Source organism: Boleophthalmus pectinirostris, unplaced genomic scaffold, assembly GCF_026225935.1.
Source record: "Boleophthalmus pectinirostris isolate CB_2022bp ecotype Guang Dong unplaced genomic scaffold, ASM2622593v1 HiC_scaffold_16, whole genome shotgun sequence".
Classification (NCBI taxonomy): domain Eukaryota; kingdom Metazoa; phylum Chordata; class Actinopteri; order Gobiiformes; family Gobiidae; genus Boleophthalmus; species Boleophthalmus pectinirostris.
In genome coordinates, this window is record NW_026571095.1 from 12,777,720 (window position 1) to 12,803,115 (window position 25,396).

Below are 25,396 nucleotides of genomic sequence, written 5' to 3' on the forward strand. Positions count from 1 at the left end.
ATTCTGATTATTACAGTACAAAACACATTATGGAGTCTGATGCCCAGTGTGCTTTTCTGGAGAAATAAGACATTTTACAATATTTAATTTTATTAAAACACAGTGCAAAACACCGTTAAGGTGGCATTATTGTACAGCACATGTTGTATGTGCAACTATTTAAATACAAAATACTCAAGCCTGTACAACACTGAAGTCATAATAGGGTACAGTAAATTACTACACTGAGACATTCAGTTTCACTTGATTGCTGTGGAATACTTTGGATATGTCTTTACAGTATTTAACTTCTGACAGAGCTCACATCAAAAGTACAATATGCAACCCATCCCTTTAAAAATGTAAAAGTACTAAATATGGCCATTTCTAAAAAGTTATCTCAATTTGTTTGTTACTCTAGTAACAGATAAAACTTACTGTAACATTTGCCCATACAAATCTTGATATTGCACACATAAATATTATTGGCACATGGTTCAAAAATAAATAGAACAAATTATAAAATAGAAATTTCAGTGGCATTGTTGCTTTTTCATGACAGTGGGTAGAGTGAGGTACAGAGCAATCCCTAAGGCTGAGCTGAGGTCCGCATTGAGGCCAGTGCTGAATGAATGCGCACATGTAATCTGTTCTCAAAGTCATAGCCTGCGTAGTCCTCCTAAAAAGACACAACATGTAACACTATACAAAAGTTATAGAAGACATTTTTATTTTTTACTCTATCTCTATATCTCCCTTCTTGTTAATTTCTTCACTCCCTTTACTTTCTCGCTTCCCTTAAACTTCAACATGCTTTAGTTAGCACAAACACAATACACAAACACAGTCACTCATGGTTTATTTTTAATTTATTTTATATACTTTTTTTGTCTTGTCTGCAAACTGTCCCATTATGTCTTCTATCTTATCATTTGAATTAGTATGTCTTATTAATGTTTTGGACCCATAATCTTGCACAAAAAATGTTTTAAATGTATGCATGCTTTAAATATATAAATAAATGAAAAAAAAAAAGAACATTGAACAATATAAACATTTCACACACAAAAAGAAAGAAAAATAACTATACCTTTGCCTGAAGCATTAGCATTCGACCCCTGGTTGCAGTCTGTGGACAAAATCATTCAATATCGCATTAAGAGTTAGACAAACTATTGATCCATAAGAGAAATTACTTAAAAACTTGTCTAGCTTCAAAAGTAAAAAAAAATATAGGTACACAACATGAGTATTATATGAGAAAGTTGTGATTAGTACTGTGATAACAAAATGACTGCAAACCAAGACAAAACAAGTTTAGGACTACAAAGAAAATCATAGGTAAAAAGTAAAGGTACGGTAAATGAAATGATAATGTTGTGATGTATTATGCAGCCCTATTCAGAAACACCATATAAAAATACCTCTTGGTTACTCAGGAGCACACAGGCCAGTTCATAGCAGGAGTAGGGTTGTACATAGGAGTTGGTGAGACAGCCCACCTCGTCTCTTGCAGCTAAATGGAAATACTGACGAAATAGTTCACATCAATACAAAAATTATACGACTAATTAAGTGTCAACGAGAGAATTTCAACTATTCTTAAAATCTTGAATTACCTGTACGGCTTCTTTGGTATTGTGAAGACATTTGTTGATGGCACCCAGAAGTAAATATTTTAAGCCTGTAGAGGAAGCATCGTCTATCCCTTGCAAGACTGAACAATTAAGAAAGATTAGAATTCCAGTGTGCATAAAGTGAAAGCTCCACAGATCTCACCACTCAGCGTACCGTACCTTGTGTCATGGTTTGCAGCTTTGGAGCGGAACAGTTGGCCAGAGCTTTCCACAAATACAAAATCTCGATCACTGACAGGATGCACAGTTCTTTGGTGACATTGGGGCTACGTAGTTTCTCTGCCTGAATAAACAAAAAACTATGATTTATGGTTTATTTATGTAATGTTGCTACAAAACTTGCCAGCATTTAAGGAAATCTGATGATAAATTTCAACAACATAATATATTTTTTGCTTAAAATTGTGCACTATGTATCTTCAGGAGAAAATGATGCTACCTGCTTCCAGGTTCCTTTCTTTCTGAGAAATGAGACGTTATTGCTTTACTTTGAATGCTCCAGTATGCCATTAAAATTTGATCTTGACTCTATTTAATGTGGGCGTTTTTATAAGGCAAAAACACATTAAAAAACATTGCCTCTCCACAGATTTGACCTGCAACTTGGCCTGGTGTTGTCACCAGCTTGTCTCCACTGAGAAGTGTTTAATGCTGTATTGTGGGATGTTCTATGCAAAACAATAACATCTCCATGGAGACAAGCAGGTGGCGGACTCTACCAGTTACATAGTGCACCTTTAGCTTGAAATAACTTTAATAGCCAATAGATGAAGCCCTCATCTCTCTCAGTCATTTTAGCTACAGCCTACATAATAATGTGTAAAGAGTGACAAACATTTCCTGAACTTACTCGCTTCATGGAAAACAACTCAATTTGATTATTCTTTCGTTTGAACAATTGCGTAACATCCTTGAAGACAGCCATGGCCCCGTCTAGCTCACCGCTGGCTCCTTGACAGACTGGGGTGGGACAATAATACTCAGAGTTAATTATAGCCAAAAGACAAGACTTGGGGTTTTGTCAGCACCTCCAGTTAAATAAGCGTAGTAGCACTGAGACCAACGCGACTCGTTCTTCAGACGCTCAAAGGCCCTGTAGGCGTCTCCAAAATTCAACTCGATCATGCTGCACCAGCCTACAGAGAATGACAATCAGGAATTAGAATGCAGATACACGGAAATATGTGGGATGTGTTTTCAGTCTGACACAACATTATGACAACTGACAGCAGAAGTGAAAGTTACCACTTCATTATGGTGCCTGTATATGTGGATATGTGGGTGAGACATACTGTACATACAGGGCAGTAAGTGAATATTATACTGTGTTCTCCACAAATTATGTTACAGTGTCGATTTCCCATAAACAGTGTACCTGGAGTCATTTGGTTTCATGCATGTTTGAATAATCCTGCTTCTCTCGGCAGTGATTCTGACCCTGTGCTTCTCAGCCCTAGTGTGCATGTGCCCTAAATTTTCCTCAAAAATATTCAAAACACTTGGCCCACTTTGGTAGACATTATCTTAGGAATCCATAAAGCTGTTCTGTGTTTTCAAAGTCCATAACCCTCATCAGTCATTTTGATCATTTTAGAGCTTAAATTACCTTCACTTTGTAGGTTATCAACATTCAGGGTATCCGAGGGTTTGACTACCCCAAATTTAAGACATTTTTAAGACCACTTAAATGAAAATTAAGACCAACATCGGACCCATTATGCAGGCGAAAACCACCAGGTCCAATTCTAATAATGACCAACCACCTACCGGTACTATATCTAGAATCTAAGGCTTTATATGATTTATATACGTTTATATGATGACGGTCCTAAGAGAAGACACAAAAGTGGCGTAGCGTCTTCACTTTTTATTACGCGTTTAGACAAGCATTTTCGGGAGGAAATCTGCGTACATACGGTGATGCAAAAGTGTGTGGAATTAGATTGGGTATGCATGTCAGGCGGCTCGGTGGTGACACTAGATGGTGATGTATGTGACGTAAAGACATACTCGATGTGAGCAGATCTGACCACAGTTTTGTGTCTTAGGCAGTGTAGAGAGAACTGATTGTTTACTCATTGCTGCTGGCACCAAAAACCAATGTATTGTTTGTGCATACTCCAAATTAGATGTTCATTCACGTTACATTATTTCACATTGTTGTTTTTTCCCCTCTCTCCATTTAACATTGCACTGCAGCCCGGTTGAGTAAACAAAACAAAAAAATAGGCTAATGAAATTTAAGACATTTAAGACCCCTCCAGCCTAGTTCAAGTTCCTTTGCTACAATTGAAATCTGGTTTAGGTTAAAGCTTAAAAATTGCTTAACTTATTATGGGAGCGTCACTAAGTTGTAAGCTGATACAGGTAGTCATACTGTTTGGCTAGACCAATAACAGAAGTAAAAAGTACCTATCTCATATAAACACACGTGCTGAATTTCCCTTTGACCAGAAGCCAGGTCTAAGGCGCTGCTAAAAGATGTCAAGGCGCTGCTGATCTGGCACTGAGAAAACACAAAAAAAACAATAGATAAATAAAGATCAACAAAACAAAAGTGCAGTGTACTCATTTTGTTTACAGTGTCTTACTTCGAGACGTTGGACCCTGCCTTTGAAAAACATGAAGAGGGAGGAGTTGGGATAGGTGGCCTCTCGCTGCTGGAGAATGGATCTAGCTTCCATCAGTCCGGCCTGTGTGTCGACGCCATCCAGGGCAAAGAACGGCTGGACAACTGTGTGGTACCAGAGCAGGGCCAGGCTGTGACAGAGGAAGAGCATAGAAGACTTCAAACAGTACTTACTTGCAGTCTCATTAATATGCAAGACAAGATTGGTCATTTTTCATAGCACAGAAATTCCCTTGTTAACTGTACAATAAGGTCATGATAGCGAGGCATGTGCAGGGATAAAACATATGAAATATAAAAGGTAAGGCTATTTACAAGAAATGTAATAAATAAAAAATGTATGATTAGGGCTGTAATGATTGGTAATGATACTGGCTAATCAACAAACAAAAACGATAAACATCTGATTTCTTATTTCTTCTATAAAAGCATGTATATATGAAGAAAATACAGCTAAATAACAGACCAGATCTGGGCATTGTACAGTTCCCGGGCCACATACAGCTCTTTGGTTGACTTTGACTGCCCCGTTTAAGATAATTTGGGATGAAAAAGTAAACGTATTTTTATAATTTTACCTCATGCATGGACTAAAGTTACATTGCTTTTATTTTAGAGGTGTTTTTTTTATTCACGTACAAAATGAGGCAATATGTAAATCAAGACGTATGTGTACAATTAATAATATGCAGAACTGAGTTAAGCATTTTGGCACTGTCCTCTACAGTATTTTCTGTTTCTCATGTGGCCCCATGGGGAAAAATAATTGCCCACCCCTGAGTGAATACATTTTGAAATATAACACAGGTTTCATTGTCCAAAAAGTATGGTGTGTGAACTCATTAACTTATCAAACTTAGCTATTTTTTATATGTTCATTTTAATTCTCAATGGAAGTTTTCTCATAACCATTATGACTATCATTTATATATCAAATGTAAAAATTAAGTCTAGTGAAATCTCCTAGTAGCCAGGTTGGCGCCATCTAGTGCAGCCATTCGTTTTCATTTCTCTCCAGCGACTAGATCAGGAATAGGAATACACTAGACGGTTTGCAAGAACCCCAGAAGTGCGAGTTCAGGCACCAGCCAATCAGCGAAGAGCCATACATTCTGTGTTGGCAACGATTCCTGAGATCGAGGATTTAAAGCCGGAACAAAGAGAATGTTTGGTGAATTTTATCAAGGGAAAAGATATTATTGTCCTTCTTCCTACGAGATATGGGAAAAGCTTAATATACCAGTTAGCCGAGTTAGCAGTGCATTACATACGTCACGACCAAATAGCAGTGACTGGTTAAAAGAAAAAAAGTACGAATTCTAACAGTGCAAGGTCAGACAGTTTCTATGAAGTGAAACTGGCTGATGAATCAGGCTAGTCTCCTAGTTGATATCAAATCTGGTTTCCTATCATTCTGTACGTTGCTTGTTCTAACTTCATTCCTATACCATTAGAGTCCAGAGGGGCAAACATACTCACTCACATACTCACGTAGCTAAGGGGGCCTTCATGTCCTTACTTTCGCTGGCGTAGGAGAGCGCAGAGAGGCCCTGGTGGCGGTCGCCGGGGAAACCCAGCAGGTTGACGATCTTGAGTAGGTGTGGGGGAACCATGGAGATGCAGAGGTGGAAGAGGCCGTAGCCAAAGCTGACGGAGCCTTTGAGCCGGTCCAGGGCCTCGAGGCTGATGGTGTGGGGGCGCAGGGAGGGGCTGGGGCCGGGGGACGAGTTGTGGCTGGGGGGGTCTGAGGAGGAGGCGATAGGGGGCGCTGTGGGCTGCTCCGAGGCTCTCCTCCTGTGCCCCTCCTGTAAGTGGGTGATGTCACTGTAGCATCTGTTGTACATTTTCCAGGCTTTGCGGAGAGTCCAGCCTCCTTTGATATACGCTGTAGGAGAAAAACTGATAAGACTGGACTAAATGAGCTGGAGGATTCTTAATATTATCATATCATATTAAAATCATCTGGCATATTTTGGCTATTTCCGTCTCTGGAGCTAAGATTGCTCTGTTACACATTGTGATATCAGTAGGTGGTGATGCTGAAAGTGCTTCTTCATGTTTTTAGATCCATGCACTTTTAACCTGTTCATCCTGTTCATTTAAGAACCTATTCTCCCTCTCACCAAGAATTTAGAGGTTAGCAGGTATTGACTGTTGCCCTCTCTAAATGGCTGCAGTCATTGTTATTTATTATTTTCTTAATCCATATATTTTAATACTTTGTTTTACTTACAATAAAGATGACATATGCATGGTTACTAAGGAAAGATATGTCCTAAAGTAAAATAGATGAATCTACTCAAAAAACTCAAAAGCTTAAGGAATGTTGCTCATGGAGTTTAAATGAAGATGAACTGGAACCCAGAATAGTTTTCCTATAAATGATCTGGACAGAGCACACCAAATTAGGTATGATACAGCACCACACATATAAAGTGATGTATGTTCATTCATAGTGAAAATATAGACTCAATCGCGCATTAATAAACGGTCTCTCTGTTTCCATGTAAATTAAACTAAAAATAGCCCGTCTCCCACCTGAAAGTTCCTGTTTGATGAAGGACAGCACGGCCAGATAAACCTGACAGTCTGCGATGATGATCTGTCTCTGAAGGCGGTCCACTGCTGCCACTCCTGACCTCTGAGAGTCCATCTGCAAACACACATTCACTATATTAAAGAGCAACATCGCAAATGGACCCGGCCAAAAGCTCAGTAAACTTCATATAGGCCTGTTATCATATTCACTGTTTAACATTCAAGAGTCAATATTAGACTATTCTCTGATCTGTTATAATGATGTTTCCTCAGCACAAACATACCTGGAGTTGTGTTTTGTTTCATTCACACATGTTTAAAATACAAACCCTGCATATTCAGACCAATTAAATGAAAATTAAGACCAACATCACACCTATTATGCGGGCACAAAACACCAGATACAACTCTAATAACAACCAACCAACCATTGTACTATATCTACTCATTGCCGCCGGCGCCAGAAACCAAAGTATTGTTTGAGCATACTCCAAATTAGACGTTCCTTCACGTTATGAGATTTCACGTTGTTGTTTTTTTTTCCTCCCTCCATTTAACATTGCACTACAGCCTGGGTGAGTATATAAAAAAATAGGCTAATGAAATTTAAAGACCTTTCTGAAAAAAATAAGACTTGGACAACATAATTTAAGACTTTTTAAGGCCTTAATTTTGTAACATGAAATTTAAGACCTTTTTAAGACTTTTAAGACCCTGTGACTACCCTGATATTTTGTTCTTCTCTCAAACTCAAAACACTCTGTTCCACCTTGTGATGTCACTTTCTCTGGAAACAACTGGATAATTTCAGCCCTGGAATTGCCAGTGTCTACTAAAAATAAAGGTAAACAATAGCTGTTAACTTGAAAACAGCTACTTGCTTCATGACATCACAAGGTGGAACTGAGCATTTTGAGCTTTGGAGATGTAGACAGACTAATTGGGTAACTCAAATGTTTGTGAATGAAACAAAACACAGCACATGTTTTTGATGAAGTAACAACATTCTAACATGGTTAAAAGCTCACAAGGACCTTTAATATTAACTGTACTCACATAACTGTTGCACAATTTAATCGATTTAAAACTTATCACAATAGACCAAGTCCATGCTTATATCTAAATACTAGAATAAAAAATGTTTAATAGAACTTGTGAAGAGCCCTCACAGTCCTCTTGATCTTGTTCTTAATTGTCTCGATAACCCCAGTGCTGTCACTCTCACACAGACGCTCTGTGGCCTTCAGGTCCTCCAGGGCCATCTGCATCTTCTCCTCCTCAAAAGTCATCATGGCATTCTGCACAGACACACAGGGACAGCTCAACGCCACTGACACACACATGAGACTCGAAAGGGATTTTTTTGCCAGAGAATAGCTTTATTTTGTTCTGTAATACTTTTTTCTTTTTTCGTTTGTTTTTATAATTGACGGCAAAATATGATGGTTTCTTGGAGTGTGTGAGATAAAATTTTGTACTACTGCACAGGGATGCACAATCCAATACTGGTATCAGATATTAGTGCTGATCCAGATTGGGTATCAGTTCAACCAATGTCCTGGTTGAGCATAAAGACTGATGTAATAAGACAATTTCTGGTCGTTTTACACCAAAAAAATAAAAGTCTGTATGTTTAAACTTTATTTATTTAAAGCTATTCTGTAGTTACATAAGCGATACAGCAATGCATTTATATTTAATGTTCATATATTGCAGATTTATTTCATATGCTAAGATTATGAGATGGCATGTCTGAAGATTGCTGAACACTTAATCATTTAGTATAGTAATAGTAGTAATAATAATCTGGAAAAAAAACTACTTTAGAAACAATAAGATCATATTTTCTGGTCTATATTTGAGTACTGTAGCCCAACGCAGTCTGTAAAACACTTGGGTTTACTACTCTAATTCTAGTCTCATTATTCACAGTATAAGAACCACAGATATTAGTAACTTCTTAAAATATGTATACTACTTACTAATGCAGGATAATCTGGATAAGTAAAGCAAAAAACGCAAATGATAAAACATGAGAAGTAAAAATGCTGAGAGTACTAATGAAGCCACCACAGCATTATTCTGGTCGTGTTTTGTGCCTAGACTGGCTCTGTGCCCGTTTACTTCCACATGGGAACATCATCTGAACTCATTATGAAACAAAACTGCAACGTGACTTTTCGAATTCTTGTGAAATCAGCACAAACAAAAGTGAAACAGGAACAGGGTCAACCTACCAGAAAACTGACAAAACTGGCCCCAAAGCTCATCAGAGGACTGTAGTTTCTGAAAAATATAAAAATGAATGTTAGATAAATGTGAAACACAACAGGGAAATACAAACAAGCTACAACAAGAAGTTAGCTGAAAGGAATGCGATGGAGCCAGTTCCTACCAGTAGTAATGTAAGTAAAGTTTCTCAGTTCCCAGGGTAATTATACGTTCATGCAATCACATAATGGGACAGTGTCAGAAACATGTCAGATATAAGCTAATATGACAACATCTACTCGGCCTACTTCAGTATGGCGTTAATTAAACAAGTATGTATGGCGTTAAACAAGATAAGCAGTCAGAGCTACCATGCAATATGCCAACCCTGCTCACAGTAAGTAATGAATGTTTCAGTGTATTCTTGAGCATAAACACACTCCTAATTGTTTAAATGCAAGATAAGACTAATGCCATGCTGTGGTACAGTCAAGGCAAAGCAATAACATTGGCATGAAAACAAGCAGATGGTGGACCCTCTACCAGAGAAGTTACACTGTGTTCCATTAAAACTGAAAAATTACATTCAACAATTGGTCTACTGTGGATTTTGTCAGCCAATAAGGAGATTCGATATTTGTCTTTCTGTTATGGCCGATAACCTTTATTTACCAATACAGATATTAATACTTTACAAATCTATGGCAAGACACAAATTGAAGTAAAGTTGACGTTTTTCAGGCTTTTTCAGGATAATTGTGTAAACAAACAGCTGTTCCTTTTCTCTTCTATTTCCACATAGAAATACAAAATACCAATACCAGTATATTAGTTTAGTTTATTTAGTTTATCTGAGAGAGACCATGTACAGGAGCATTAATCATAGAAACATTGAAAAGATGCTTTGTACTCTCAGAGCTAATTTCCATCTGCAGTCCCTGAGTCAGACAAAACACAGAATACAAAAATAGCACTCTATATACAAACGGTTAGAAAAAGTACAATAACAGTAAATATCTCTATCCCCTTCCAACCATGCTCCCTCTGTGCCCTTAATCAGGTTTAATTTTGTTGTTAATAAAAAAATTCTAAATTCAGCAGTAAACTTTTTGAAGTCTTTGCTTCGTTTCAAATGTGCCGGTCATTTGTTCCATTCTATATGAAAACATAATACAGATATCAGCACAATGGCCCATCCCATGAGTTAATTACAGACATTTTAATGATACCCCAAGGCATGTCTTTATTCTATTGCCTTGCATGTTTTGAATTAAAAGATATTCATAAGAATAATAATACATTATTTATATTACACTCAGGTATTATTTTAATCATATAATTTATTATCAGTTTTAATCACTTCACTAATCACTTAGTAGAATCAAATGTTAAAAGTATTTGATAAAAATTTGTATTGCCCCAGAACATATATATTTTAAGCAGCTGTTGAGGTCATAATATGTCAGCTATGTGCTGTCTTCATCTAATTATAAAAAAGGTAATTGTCAGGAAGTGCGCATTAGCCTGCTAGTTGTTGTATGTTTTTCCGTCATGCCAAAACTATGTTCTGGTCTCTGAACACTGGCAACAGTACTTAGAAACTCATCATGTTGAATAATTAGGATGCACAGAATGCGTAAGGTAAGTGCGGTAACGAATAACTTAGAACTAACTAGTTCTAACTAGTTCTGTTTTTCACATTTTTCATACACTACAGTACAGGTTAACTGAATTCAAGGTTGTTTCATGTTGTGTTTAATGCGCTTCTGAAAATTCACAAACTTGTCCATTCATTTAAAAATATATATCTCTGTACCTTCCAGTGTGTCAGTTTTTGTTCCTTTCATATGATAATGATATGAGTCACCTTCACCAATCATTCACATGGACAATTTAACAGTAGTTTTCACCCTGTATGCCCTCAATGCAATCAACACCCTACTGTGACTGAGGCCTGGTGTCCCCATGGAGATATCGAACTGACCCGCAGCACCTACTGCAGGAAACAAGCACTCCACAAACAGGAACCTCCTACTTCTACGTCCTGTATTCATCCAGGATGGATAGCAGGATGTTTGTCATGTGTTTGCTGCAGCACTTAAAAACAAATGAGCTTCACAATAGGGCTGCACAATTAATCAAATCTATGGAGATGTAGACAGATTAATAATAAAGGATTATGCAAACATGTGAATGAAACAAAACACAACTCTTGGTATGTTTTTGAAGACGTAACAACATTGTAACATGGCTCAATGGTCACAAGAGAATTTAGCATAATATATGACCTTTAAACAAAAATACACGTCTATCTGTATTTCCAAACAATGTACAACTTTTAACACTGTGGCAGCCAGCTACTTCAAAATGTGTCACTAACTGCTCACAGAATGCTATGTCATGTGTTTTTCAGACTTCCTCATTAATGCTGTTGGTGTAATCGAAACAGGATGACGCCTACTAGTGTTCAATTCAATAAGAGAGAAGGGTGACATTTACGATTTCACCAGAGATCCGGACCCCTCATGTCCTCTCAGCAGCACGTCTACGCTCGGCACTTCAGAGCTGCAATCAGATAGTAATCCTCAACAGAAAATAAGGAGGCCATCTATTATTATACTCTGTTCCCTTGTGAACTCCACATTGTAACACATTGTTTCATAGAGTTAACAACAAAGAAGGCATATTGTGCTTTTGGGTTATTTAGTATTACACCAAAACCTGTGTAGATCATTATGTTATATTTAATTCAATGTAAACAGCAACACTGATGTCAAACTTGGGCAGGTACACTGACTTTCTGTTCAACGCTGCAGAACGGACAAGCCCCATCTCTTACAGTCATTTAAAAGGCACTGTAGCTGAGTTGAACAGTCTTAAAAATGTGAAAAAAACAGAACTATTACCAACAGAACAGTCATTTCTGACTTACATTCTGAGCATTATAGGTTTTCACTGCGATAAGTTTATAAGAATTTATCAGAACTCTCAAGAGACCAAATAGAGTTTTGCCATGACGATAAAGCTACAACAACTAGCATGCTCATGCACACTTCCTGATTGTTGGGACAAAAATGCTTTCTAATCAGATGCGGACATCTGACATATTTTGACCTTAAGAGTTGCTTATGCAATACATTAGGGATGTAACAATAACCGAAATATTGTGATATGGTTTTATAGTAGCAACAGCTTGTGAACATTGGAAACTACATATCCCATGATTCATTTCACTGCAGACAACATGAAGATATATGTTTTTTACTTGAATTCTTGGGATTATAATGGAAATAATTCACACCAAAATCTTGTCAAGGTATTTTAAAAGCAAAAAAAAGTGTCCCATCTACATTTACATTAGCCTCTTCAAAATATTGCAATAAATATTGTACTGTAAGATGCATATCGTGATAATATTGTACTGTGAGATTTGGATATTGTTACATCCCTACAATACATCTACACTGAGGTAACTCAAGCTTCGAATGTAATAAAGTGTAGGATTTCTCAAATATACATGAATCAATTAAAATACAACAAAGATAAATTGTGACATATTGTGCTTGAGTGTCAGCTATATATATATCATCTATGACATCATTGTTCATTGATATCATTTGCATTTTGTATTTTAAATTGCAATATTGATCTTAAACAACTTGATAAAAGAAACAAATCCACTGAGTTCTGGATTAGAAAACTGCAGTGCCTGATGATAGCTGGCATCACAGTAAAAATCATTACTAAAAAGAGTTGTCAGCACCTCCAATGGATAGCTGCACATTACCGTAACAAGCCGCAGATTATTTTTCATTTGTACCAAAATTACCATGCAGCGTTGCCGAATCCTACACATATAATCGGTTAATAAAAGAAATTGGAGAATAAAGTAAGTACAGAGCAGTGGCTGTATATCAAAAACAAAATAGACAATACGTTTTGAAAATAAGCAATTAAAGACTGCTCAAACTTGCACGAATTACTCAAAATACAACTTTCGAGAGGGAAAATGAAAAAAGGGCTAAAGGAGGAACAACTATAACATGATTAATATCTCTGACAAGTAGATTTTGCATAATAGGCCTGCTTTAAGTAAATGATCATGCAAAACAGATATGACACGGTTAAAAGCTTAAATAAATAAATGGTAGTAGTAGTAATTTTCCAAACAGTAGCAAGAACAGTAGCTTCTTAAAAACTAGTCTAATAGGAGCTTAGTGGCTAGTTGGGTGTGGGTATTTGCTTGGGGTTATTTATACAGGATCAACTCCACTTGTGACTAGATCATATGGTGTTACACTACAAGCGTGACAGAGATGCTGGCTCTGCCGCCTTCTGCACCACACAAACATTGCTTAAGGGAAGTAGCTGATCCTCCCATATCCTACTTTATTCATCCTGCTTTGTGTAAAATTCAATTAAAAAGGTGAACTATGGAATTTTTTGGTAGGGGGGTCTGTCACTATGGAGACATTTGTGCCCATGTTTCACTGTATGGCATCCCATCGATCTTGGATTTTATTCTAATACCTTGAAAAAAAAAAAAAACTGTGCATGTTACTGTGAGCGGGTCGCCTCTCCACAGATCTGACCTGTAAACTGGCCAAGTGTGCTTATCACATTTTTAATATGAAGATATGAGTTTATTTCCATACTGTGAAAGACTACAGTTAAAGTAATAACATGAACACAAGTGGCTGGCGGACCCTCCACCAAAAAGTTACACAATGCATCTTTAACAGTTATTCAGTATTAACATCCCAGCTCCACCTGTCTTTCATTGTCTCCCTCGTGCATAAAAAGGCTATTTTAGATGCATATAAAGCTGACACAAACCTGTACGCCCTGAAGAGCTCGTCGCTTTCCTTAAACCCATTGTTGAGCAGCATGTTGATGCCTTTGAGAGCCAGCTCGGCCTCGTTTATGTCTTCAGGCGGGTCTTCCTCTGCGCTCCCCGGGGCTGCTTCTGTGGGCTCCGCCATAGAGGGCTCCGACACCGGGGAATGGGGCTACGAACACGGCCGCGCTGGGGGAGTCTTCTGCTCTTTGTCGGTGCACTCACTTATGCAAATACAGCCAAGCCGGGAGCGTCATTATGACAAAACGCAGTCATGTCAGAGGATCAGACAAACCCCGGTCAACTTGCACTGTGTTGTTGAAGCTGTTGTCTGTCGGGGCAGGTTGTGTCGCTGTTCCGCGTAGCCGCCTGAGCGCTGCTTCAGAGACTTTATGGAAAGGAGATTACAAAACTCTATCCGAGGAGAAAGAGAAAATGGGTTAGCTATATATGGTTATCAACAACGACCATTCTCCAAAGTAGGTCAGATAACTAAGGCGCACAGTGTCTACCTCATACTGCGTTTCTATACAAATAAATATAAAATGAGTAGTAGTAGGAGGGGCTGTTCGCTTAGTTCGGTCATCTCTCGTTATAATAGTCTTTGATGCTCAGGCGCTGCAGAACAGGAGATGTGCTGCCTTTGAGTGCAGTTAGAAATAACATTGATAAAATGTTCCATTAAATTATTGTTGTTGCTGTTTCGCGTGTACATTGGTTACTGCTTTTTAAACGATAACTGACCTTTTATTCCTACAAGACTCAACATTTAAAGTCATCACTCAACAAAAAGCCAAAGTTTGTGGAACATTTTAATTACCCATATCTGGATAGAATATTTACATAAATGTGTTTGAAACACAGGAATGAACATACAACAAAAATCAATTGCCAATTATGCAATCACAAGTTGCTAACATGTCTAAGTAAACATTTATTGGAGAAAATATTGTATGTGTTGGATCAGTGGTCCCAAATGTCTCTGGTCTGAGACCAAACTGTGGAAACTTTGGATATGATCTCAGATTTACGTACATTTGTGGTTATTTTCTGTAAAAATACTGTACATGCACTTAATGCCAAAACATAAGGAATGCAGATATGAATAAATCACCAAAGAACTGCTTATAACTTATAAAACATGCAATGTTGTCAAGTAGCATGAAGATCCAGTGGCTTGGCAACCTTCAAATGTTGCTAAAACACACACTGCTGGTGTAAACTGGAGTAATAATCTTTACTCCAAACTCAAAAACAGAAATATAAATCATGAATGTAGAACTCTATAAAGCACCATCTGAAGGGTTTGTTTCTTAAAGTGCTGTTTTGCCCTGACAAATTACAAACCATTTTAGCACTGATTGTCAAAAGAGAGAATGAACCAGTACGTCACACTGCCCTGTAATGCTACATGACATGGTGCTCATATAGAATTTCATTACAAAATAAATAGAAAAACAAAGCTTAAGAGCAGCAAACAACTTGAACATCCTCTCCCACATTCACACATGGTCCACACACACAGTGTCCTCATACTGAACTATGTACAGCCTCGCAAACAAAGACATTCTCTTTCTTGGTAACAGATTGCACTTGGTGATGGGCGTGGTCCCAAAGTTTGGTGTTGGAAAAAGTGGAGAGCTGTTGTCTCATCCTGCGGGGCACTCTTTGAGGTTGACTGGACCGACCACAGCAGACAGTCTATTAAACAGAACTGGCTCACTGTTGATCGTCATGTCATCGATGCATCCCACGAAGGAGGAGGTGACTGGGAGGACATGCTTTCGAGTCAGCTCTGCAGAAGGGAAAAAAGAGAGGTAATAAGCAGATGATTAGTGTAAACGGAAACTCTGAATTAAGTTTCTTCAATATAAGCAAGTCATCCAATAAATCAAGGAAGTGAAAGTAAAACCAGAACACTGAAATAAATACATATAGAAGATCTTCGCAACAAATAGCAATGGCTGGTATCCAGAAAAATCTAATTCATTTGTAAAATATTAAAATGCCTGTTAGAAAAAGTGTACAAACAAGTGTGTGGAAATGCCAAACCAAGAGTGCATGAAAACACAATAGATGACTCAGTGATAGTAGCTACTTTGAAAGAAGTTATACAGTGACCTGATCTTATTATAAACTTTCATTCTTCTTTTCCCTGTATATGGTCTGCTATTATCGAATACTGTCATACCATCATTCAGTGTACTCAGACACCACCTTCTCCACCTACTCCTCCTATTAGTCAGACTCAATCAGGCACTGAGAGAGTGAGTAGATTTAAACAGCCACAGTGACAGTGACCTCTCAGAAGCAGCAGACAAAGAACATTGAGGTATGAATTTTTCACCATATCGCCCACACGGCCCACACCATCTTTTACTCACTTACTCAGTTAAATTTTTACCTTTGTGAAAAAGTTCCCCTTTTAATGGCTAACTCAACACTGGTAACGTCCGTGATGTTGTCCATGATAGAGGAAATACAGAAGCATAGATTAAAGGTAAAGCAGTGATATGCACACATACCAGGAATGCCGCCCACATAGAGAGGGTTTTTGGTCAAAGGTGTGATGGATAATGGAGGTCCGATCTTGTAATTATCCACTGTATCCACATGAAGCTGGACAACGTTTTTCCGTTTGATCACTGAACCACAAACATACAGTTATATACAGCAACAGAAAATATAAAATAAATGAATAGCAAACATATTCATACCTGATATTTTATGAAACGTTCCATCACACAGTGTAGTCTTTGGCTTAACAGACACCATAAACTCCCCCTTGCCATTATTTACTTGCGCCACAACCTGCAAATAGAAAGTTTTCTCATCATGTTTTTTCATATAATAATAAGGCATTTACATGTTAAAAAAAAAATGTCACAATTGCACTTTTTGAGACATATAAATCTGTAAAAAATGATAGTCAGGTTTAAATATCATGGTTAATTTTGCTGACATAAGATACAAAACAGTTACAGAGGGAATTTGGGCTGTCTGATTTAGTATTTGAGCAAACTAGATTTTACTGAAAAAAGTAAAAAATCTGACTTTGCTTATTTATTGTCACTAAAATGTCAGTAACTTAGTAACAATAACTACACCTTCTTGCATGCATTTGAGAAAACTGTGCTACTAATACTCTTTTCTCACCTCTAAGTAGGCCAAAAGTAGGACAATAACACATTTTAAGTGCATACTGCAGAATTATTCCCCCAGAAACTATAAAGGTACAACATTGTTTATACTTCAGTTATTTTTCATGTATAGCAAGTTATCCAAATTATTAATTCAACCCTTTAGAGCTCAAATTTCATCATAGTACAGAAAAATTACAAAAGGCTTTCCACAAGTACAAAGAAAAAGAACCTGTGATAAATATTCATCTCTAAAAATAATTGTTCCATCTTTCATAATTGAATGATAAGTCAATATACGGTAGTAATTATCGTGACAGGCCTACCTCTAAATTGATTTGAAAACTATTAGAATATATTTGTAGTTTGGTGAATGCAGTGGGCTTTTACTAGACTGATTCATCAGCCAGTTTCGCTTCGTTTCACTTCATAGAAACCGTCTGACCTCACAGTGTTAGAATTTGTTCGCTCAACTGTAAGCGGGTACTTTTTATCATTTAACCAATCGCTGCTATTTGGTAGTCACATATGTAATGCACCACTAACGGGCTAACTGGCATATTAAGCTTTTCTCAAATCCCGTAGGAAGAAGGACAATAACGTCTTTCCCCTTGATGAAATTCACCAAACATTCTCTTTGTTCCGGCTTTAAATCCTTGATGTTGGGAATCGTTGCCAACACTGAATATATGAATCTTTGCTGACTGGCTGGTGCCCGAACTTGCACTTCCATGGTTTTTGCAAACCGTCTATTGTATTTTGATTCCTGACCTAGTTGCTGGAGAGAAATGAAATGGAGTGGAGGCACTAGGTGGCACCAGCCTGGCTAGGCTCTTACCTCTCCTCTGCGCATATAGACAGTGAGGTAATGGCCCATATCTGAACCATATCGTGTCAGGCTGGAATCGCCCACATAGAGCAGTAACCCAGTGGGACTCCTCGGCCGAATATTAAACAACAGCTCAAAACTGGAGCCCAAGACAAATGTATCATCTGTAAGAGATCAAGGTCCAATATTACACAAATTTTACTCTTGTGAGCTTTAAGCCATGTTATAAAGTTTTAACCTCCTCAAAAACAGACTTTGAGTTGTGTTTTGTTTCATCCACACATGTTTGAATAATCCTTTATTATTAGTCTGTATGCATGTCCAAAGCTGAAAATGCTCTGTTCAGCCTTGTGATGTCATGAAGCACCAGTAGGTATTAAGTTAACAGCTACTTTTTACCTTATGTTCAGTAGAGACCAGCAGTTCCAGGGCTGAAATTATCTAAATGATTCTGGTGAAGGTGTATGGAGGTTAAAACACAATGGAGCACTTACTACCAACTTCACAACACAGAACAGAAGAACTCATAACGCCTAAATATGCAGACTTGTGTGTTAAACAAGTGGGAATGAAACAAAACACAACTCCTGGTTTGTTTGTGATTAGGAAACAAGATTATAACATATTAGAAAATGGAGTAATATGGGCTCTTTAATATTTTTGAGAAAGCAAGACTTCCAGAATAGAAGGAAAATGTTGTTGTTGTATTTCATCATATAGTAGAGATATACTTACTGACAATGACATGAGCTCCGCTCCCTGAGAAATAGGCCCCCTTCTGGGTTTGTCCATCAAAGCAGGGCCCAGCGCCATGATTGGCTGAGGGCTCGGTCATTGATGCTCCGTTCATTTTGAAATTTCGGATACAGCCAGACACACTATGCTTGGGCAGAGCCTTCATCTGAAATACAAAAAGCAAAAGTTTTGAGATTCTTAAGTGTAGAAGGCTGTACAGTAGCAATGAAGAAAATACACAATATGTTAATCTTTTGAAACTATTGATCAAAACAGTAATAACTCGATATCTAAGAAAAAATAATAGTTACTTAGTTAATTTTTGAAACATACCAAATGTTTACACAAATACTTTGTGTTGACAGTGGTTCAGTAGTTGCCACAGGTGGCTAGTATGCAGTTAGTGTGTGCATGAGTGATTGGAGGGGCTTATGATGCAGATTTGCAGCCTTGCTTCCATCTGTTTACCCGGGGGGCAGCAGTGGCTACAGACAAAGTCTATCTGCACCCAGTATACAGTGAAGGAATATTGTAAAGTGCTTTGCGTGTCTTGAAAGGTGCAATATAAACCCAAGGCATGATAAATAGTTAAACTTTTTTGAAATATCTCAACATAAACATCACTGGTTCATCACTGGCGCGATTCCAGCTCCCACAAATGAATGCTGAATGAATGAATTGTGTCTTTGGGCAAGATACTTAACTCACCTTGCCCCCAGTGTCTGTGTACACTGGTGTGTGAGTGTGTGTGTGTGAATGGGTGAGTGGTTCTTTGATGTAAAGCAGTTTGAGTGCCTTGAAGGAGGAAAAGCACTATATAAATTACTATAAAAGTTGCTATAATTAGGATATTTATTTTACAGTACTGTACTATATGTAATGGAGGCTCCATATATATTTATACAATTATGCCTCATTTGACACCAGTCTCTTGGTATTTTTTTTTAATTATTATTATTATTACCATTCATATTCTTGCACTTTGTTATTATATGATGATTGTAATGTGTGAGTTACTGTGTCCAAATAATTCCCCTGTGGATCTGCTATGGTAAATTGTCATATTTTACTTAATACTAAAAATATGACCATTTACCAGCAGTATTGACACTCACATTAGTAATGATGTATTGATACATTGATACCAATACTTCCATTCTTGGTGCTGTGTCAATTACTACAAATACATGAAATTCAACCTATTAAACATATTCTAAAATAGTGTATTGTACCTTTAGCTGTTGGTGGAGTGACTCAGGTACACTGCCCAGGTAAACAGGAGACATAAACTGCTGCATAGATGTCAACTCAGCACTAGTCAGCTGACCATCCAGAGCTCTGATACCATCCACAACCAGCCGGAACTTCTTTTTCTCCAGACTGAACATGACCTGAGCAACACATTCAAAATCAATATACTTCAATATTTGTTCAGTTGTTTGTTTTAAAAGACATGAAAAGTACTGACTGAGTGCCACTTTCCGTCATTGTACTTCTCACGGTTGAAGATCTCCTTCTCTTTGCCAACAGACAGCCTGATCCTGCCTTTGGACATGTATAGAGCGAGGTGAGCACGCCCCCCTCTGGTACCAGCGAAGAACAGCAGGCCCTCATGAGATCGGGTCTTCACATCCAGAGAGAAGTGCGGTCTGGAGGAGACAAGAGGTTATTGTCTACAGACTCCCTCCAGGATGAGTCAGGTGCATTGTAAGACTTATTTATAACTTTTGAATGCAACACATGATCAAATAAAATGCCTTTTACACACCAATAACACATTTCTAAAGTCACAATATTTTTTTATGCTTACACAGGCTTTGAAATGTGGTGCAAATCAAATGCAGTAGCAGTATATAACAGATTTTTTTTTTTATCCTTTACCAGTGACGTAAGAAAAAAGTGAGAATCTTGTTTTAGAGAATCTTGGAAATAATAAACAGTGTTCCTTATAAATAAATGGTAAATACTTCTAAATAAATAAATAAATAAATATAAACAAACTCTAAAAATACTCAGTGACTAAAAGGTGCACTATGTAACTGTTATAGTGGAAGGTCCGCCACCTGCCATCTCCATAGAGAAATGATTTATTTGCCTAGAATGTTCCACAGTATGGTATTCAACTTATATACGTTGCATTTATTCGAGTTTTCACACTTTTTGCAATAGCATAATCACAGTGCACCTATAATATTGTAAAAGTTACTGTAACTTTCCCCCACTTCTCACAGTGACAAAAAATAGATACTTTTTTTACTTAAGGGTAAATTATAAAGATTATATTTATATTAGATTATCAACCTATCAATGGTGTTAATGAAATAAACAAAGGTTCAGAAGAGGGCCACACCTCAAAGACAAGCTCACCTCCAAGCCTTTCTTTACATTTTACTGATACCATGAGTGTAAAGTTCGAGTGGTCTGACCTGGGCTGCAGCACCTGTAGTGGGAGGCTGTAACTGAGCCTGCTGACCGGCCCCCCAAGGCGATAGGCGAGGGGGACCGTGGCTGGCAGATTACACACGGATACGCTCTCATTCACTCCACGGGCCACACCCTCCTACAACAGCAAGAAATATGAGTATTACACCACAGACCTAAGCACGGCATAAATCATATTACGCAAGAGGTTTTTGGATAGAAGCACTGAAATAGAAAGACAGTAAATCAGTCCCCTTAAAACAAAAAGTAAACCATCTAATGAAAATTTAAGGATTTATGACAGAAATAGTGTTATGCGAAAATCTATCAGTAAGTTAAATGTTTATATTATTTTAATGTATTCTTAAAGTAGACAAAATTTTATATTTATACACACATAATAATGTAATAATACTTTGTGTTATTTTTTGCACTGGTGATAAAGTGGGTGGGTTGACATAGCTGTAGTACTTTGCATTCTTTATGAATACAGAAGACATTGTTAGTGATTTCATTAAAAATTGGTTTTGTTAAAGGACTTTCTTAACATGTAGATTCTCAGTGGGGTCAAGGGGAAACTTGTGAATATATAATATGTTTTGTTAATAGCCTAGGACATTGTGCTTGTGCATACTGTTCAACTGTAAAAGTGATCTTTTGCCGTGAAGAAAGGCCTGTCATGATAAATTTTGAAGTTCGAAGTAAATATAGATGATAAATGATAATACTGAAACTAATTTAGGCCACTGACACAACAACTCAAGAGCAGATTGAAACCATAAAAACTATTCTAAATGTACAATATTGTTAAAAAAATCATGAGCTGCAATAAATACACAGTTGCAATAAATGAAACAGTTTAGTACTTATTTTGCATCTGTAATGAATCATACAAATTATTATTTGAACTTTTTATGGCTTAAATCATATTGTATATCCAAAAAATTAACAATTTCCCAGTAGTGCAAAGAAAATGTACACACAACAAATATGAACCACCCAAAAATCTTCTTCCAGTTATTATATACTGAAAGGCAATATAGTATTTATCGTGAAGACACAAATTAATTAGTGATTTAAGTAAAAGTAGTAGGAGGAAAAAAGGGGGTGAATGGCAGTTAGAGATGATTGGGTTAAATCAATGTGTATTATTCAAGTGATTGTTAAGATGCACAAAATGGTAAAGACAAAAGTGATGGCTTTGTTATTAAGGCAGCCTTTTATTAGAAATATAACATAATTTCACAAAATAAACAAAACATTCATGTGCAATCTGCAATTATGTTAAAATGATTGGCGTTAGGTCCTGGTCAGCGCCAGTCGGTCTGCTTCACCTCTGTAAATAATTGAGCAAAAAAAAAACAATGTCAACAACACTTAAATCATGCAGCCCTATTGATTGGATGAATTATGGATTTAAAAAACATTTATTTAGAATTTTAACCACTAATCATGATATTCTAATTTGTGGGATACACCTGGTAGTTCTTTGATACTGCTCCTACTGTGTGAAATCAATCATCAGTGAGTTTTTAATCATAATACAAACAATAACGTAACTACATAGACAATTTATTGTGACTAAGACAAATGAATTCTCACTTTATTGGGCGAGCGGTCGAGCATGAGCTGGGCGGGGCTCTGAGCACTGCACACGTCTAGAAGAACATCTCCACTGGTCGTGAACAAACTCAGATCTTCAGCTTTGAACAGGTTGTCTGGTCTGTATATGAAGAGTACAAAGTATAAATCATGTATTACTGTATGTACTTTCTTATACCGAATGACTGATCTTAAAGAAGGCTCACCGTCTTGTGTACAGGTTGGAAATGCAGCCTTTGAACTTGTCTTTACCCAGGACCACTGCACCATTTGTGTCTGGGATGGTCACGGAGCCGCTCTGCACCTGGCCTTTGTCTTCATCATCGATAAAGAGGTCGATTCTTTTAGAAAAAAACATATAATCTCATTGTTTATCACAATCGTATTTTGGATGTAACTGTACAACCACTAACTTTCCCTATATTCTACACTTTAAGATTAGGAGGGGTGTGATATGTTAAGGGAACTACATAGACCATAATCCTTTGCTCAAATTTCAATGAAGATAAGATCAGATTTGAAAGCTGCTAAATAAGAAGAGATCGTAAAATATAATCTATCAGTTTTATTTTCATAGCATTTTCCTCTATCTATTCTATCTGTACTTTACTTAATTACATTTTAAAGTGGATACTTTTTACTTTTACTTCACTACATTTGAGAGCAGGTATATATATATATATATATATATATATATATATATATATATATATATATATATATATATATATATATATATATATATATATATCTACTCCACATTTTTGAGACATGCTGAAATGGCTGAGAGGTTGTGATACTTTTAGTTTACGATTAGGGTTAAGTAACAAAATTGAGCACTTTCAAGAATGGCGAAATTGCAAATAGTAGGCAGAGATTGGAGAATTATAAGGGAACTTATCCCACAACTGACACTATCCCAGACATTTTCTGTATCATGATACAATATCACAGTGGTTAAGGACTAAGTGGGCGGAGCTACACATGTTCCTGGCTCATGGTATGAAATGTGGTACAGGCTCTTTAACATGTAACATTCAAACAATGGTTCTCTTACATTTCTCCTCTTCTGGTGACAGTTAAGTAATGCCACAATCCATCGCTGTACTTTCTGTTGGAACGCCACTTCTTGTTGTTAAATGCTAGAGTCACATAGCCATCCTCTAGCGCCAGATTCAACCCATTAGCCTAAAAGACAACCATAAAAACATCTAAATTCCATGCTAATAGTCATTTATATTAGATAAATGATAAGGGACTAACGAGTTTTTTGTCTTGTAGGATGAGACCCTGGTTCTCACTGCTTCTGAATCCAAGGGAGAGGGTCACATCTTTGTCCAGAGTGAAGCCTGCGAGGTTACCTGACAAGGAGCTGCCTAGGTTCAACTCAGTTTTACGAGAAATCTGCACAGAAATCATTTATTACACTTTAGGGTCTAAGCAAAATATACTGTTTACATTTAAATGACATTTGTGTGATGTTGTATGTTTAGGTTGAGTTCACACTTGCACATCATAACTGGGACTAAACATGGAACTAAATCTGGTCTCAATGGAAATGGTTTTGCTTTACTTAGAATGTTGCACAGTATGACATTAAACTTAGCTCAGTTGAGATAATTGTTACAGGTCAGATCTATGGAGAGGCGAATTCACTCTCTGTTAGAAGGCAGGTATACTTTTTAGCAATATAAAGCCCTGTTATGAATTAATGATTTAATATTACACTATGGAACATTACAAAACAAAAATATTTCCAAGTTAACAAGAAGGTAGTGACCCCCACCAGAACCTTTAAATATGCGTATTTAAATATACAAGTTTAAAGAAGATATATTGTGCTTGTCTCTGCTATATAGTTATAATCTATGACACCCGTGGATCATTATGTTTTCATTTGGACATTTTCATTTTCATTTTCATCTAAAACCTAATGTGAACACAATGTGTATATTTTACCTCAATTTTCTAGAGATATGTCTTACCATAGATTCCCGAGGACATCCTTTGTTGATGCCCACCGCCTCATCGATGGCTTTGTATGTTCTGTCCAGCTTAATATTTTTGACACAACCTTTGTATGGCTGCATTGTGATGTTATGTCTGAAAAAAAAAACCACAAAATATAAGATGATACAGATTTCATTCCCTGATATACAAAACCTGTCAAAGGTTTGAACACACTTTCTCATTCAATTTTTCTTTGTGTAGTACTTGTAAATACATAGTGAAGACATCAAATATATGAAGCAAGAAATATGTAATTATGTATGCAAGAAATACTTAAATAAATAAATACATATTTATTTACTTATTTATACATTTATTTACTAAATCACACATGTTTCTGTGCACAGATTTTGAGCCAGATTTCAATGTGAATGGTCATGAAAATAGAGAAAAAAAAACCAAAATGAAAAAGTATTCAAACTTTGACTGATATATATACAATATATATTTGGAATATTTTCTGCTGACAGCATACCTTTCTCGTATGTCCTGAGGGACACCACCAATGTAATATTCAGTGAAGTCAGTCAGGGTAAAGGCAGCATTAGCCTTGACCACAATTTTTGAAGCTAGGTTCACTGTGATACTCCCTCTGCTATTCAAAACAATGACGCCATTTGCAAAATCTTCACGCTGAAAAGAACAGAGCAAAATATGTCAGAATTAGGAAAATCGTACAATGGTTGAAGCAATAAAATACATTTTAAAAAACGTACAGGAAATACTTTCATCTCCCCGTATGTTGGTGGTCCAGTGAGGCAGTTACTATGCAGGAGCACAAAACCCTTTTCAATCGTCAAAGCAAAGTATTTGTCCTAAAAACATACA

The 25,396-nt window shown here is 37.0% G+C and overlaps 3 protein-coding genes across 4 annotated transcripts in view; all 3 read right to left on the reverse strand.

The window, feature by feature from the left end:
- Window positions 1-72: 72 nt before the first annotated feature.
- Window positions 73-14,348, reverse strand: LOC110157922 (tetratricopeptide repeat protein 39C-like). 2 transcript variants are annotated; one of them, XM_020922321.2, is made up of 14 exons: window positions 13,831-14,348; window positions 9,021-9,069; window positions 7,953-8,081; window positions 6,784-6,898; window positions 5,737-6,130; window positions 4,208-4,376; window positions 4,029-4,122; window positions 2,645-2,752; window positions 2,467-2,576; window positions 1,776-1,899; window positions 1,599-1,696; window positions 1,404-1,508; window positions 1,070-1,108; window positions 73-658 (listed from the first exon to the last, which is right to left on the reverse strand). In XM_020922321.2, exons 1-14 carry the CDS (start codon window positions 13,974-13,976, stop codon window positions 569-571), a joined length of 1,770 nt encoding a protein of 589 aa, XP_020777980.2. In that variant the 5' UTR covers window positions 13,977-14,348; the 3' UTR covers window positions 73-568. The 2 variants fall into 2 exon arrangements, with proteins under 2 accessions (XP_020777980.2, XP_055008032.1); XM_055152057.1 differs by lacking the exons at window positions 6,784-6,898; window positions 7,953-8,081; window positions 9,021-9,069; window positions 13,831-14,348 and having other exon boundaries at window positions 5,729-5,862.
- Window positions 14,349-14,641: 293 nt separating this feature from the next.
- On the reverse strand, window positions 14,642-20,124 carry LOC129408394 (laminin subunit alpha-4-like). The gene is made up of 7 exons (XM_055151983.1): window positions 20,004-20,124; window positions 19,768-19,915; window positions 18,536-18,701; window positions 17,810-17,964; window positions 16,549-16,642; window positions 16,357-16,476; window positions 14,642-15,626 (listed from the first exon to the last, which is right to left on the reverse strand). The coding sequence occupies exons 1-7, from the start codon at window positions 20,021-20,023 to the stop codon at window positions 15,481-15,483; spliced, it is 849 nt and encodes a 282-aa protein (XP_055007958.1). The 5' UTR covers window positions 20,024-20,124; the 3' UTR covers window positions 14,642-15,480.
- Window positions 20,125-22,152: 2,028 nt separating this feature from the next.
- The window catches only part of LOC110157494 (laminin subunit alpha-3), a 62,158-nt gene continuing 58,914 nt past the window's right edge, over window positions 22,153-25,396 (reverse strand). Inside the window, exons 63-70 of the mRNA XM_055151982.1 lie at window positions 25,285-25,383; window positions 25,044-25,201; window positions 24,544-24,661; window positions 23,822-23,962; window positions 23,616-23,746; window positions 22,765-22,899; window positions 22,559-22,679; window positions 22,153-22,292 (exon numbers count right to left, since the gene is read on the reverse strand). Of these exons, the coding sequence (XP_055007957.1) occupies window positions 22,287-22,292; window positions 22,559-22,679; window positions 22,765-22,899; window positions 23,616-23,746; window positions 23,822-23,962; window positions 24,544-24,661; window positions 25,044-25,201; window positions 25,285-25,383 (909 nt within the window). The 3' untranslated portion in view covers window positions 22,153-22,286. The remainder of the gene's footprint in view (window positions 22,293-22,558; window positions 22,680-22,764; window positions 22,900-23,615; window positions 23,747-23,821; window positions 23,963-24,543; window positions 24,662-25,043; window positions 25,202-25,284; window positions 25,384-25,396) is intronic.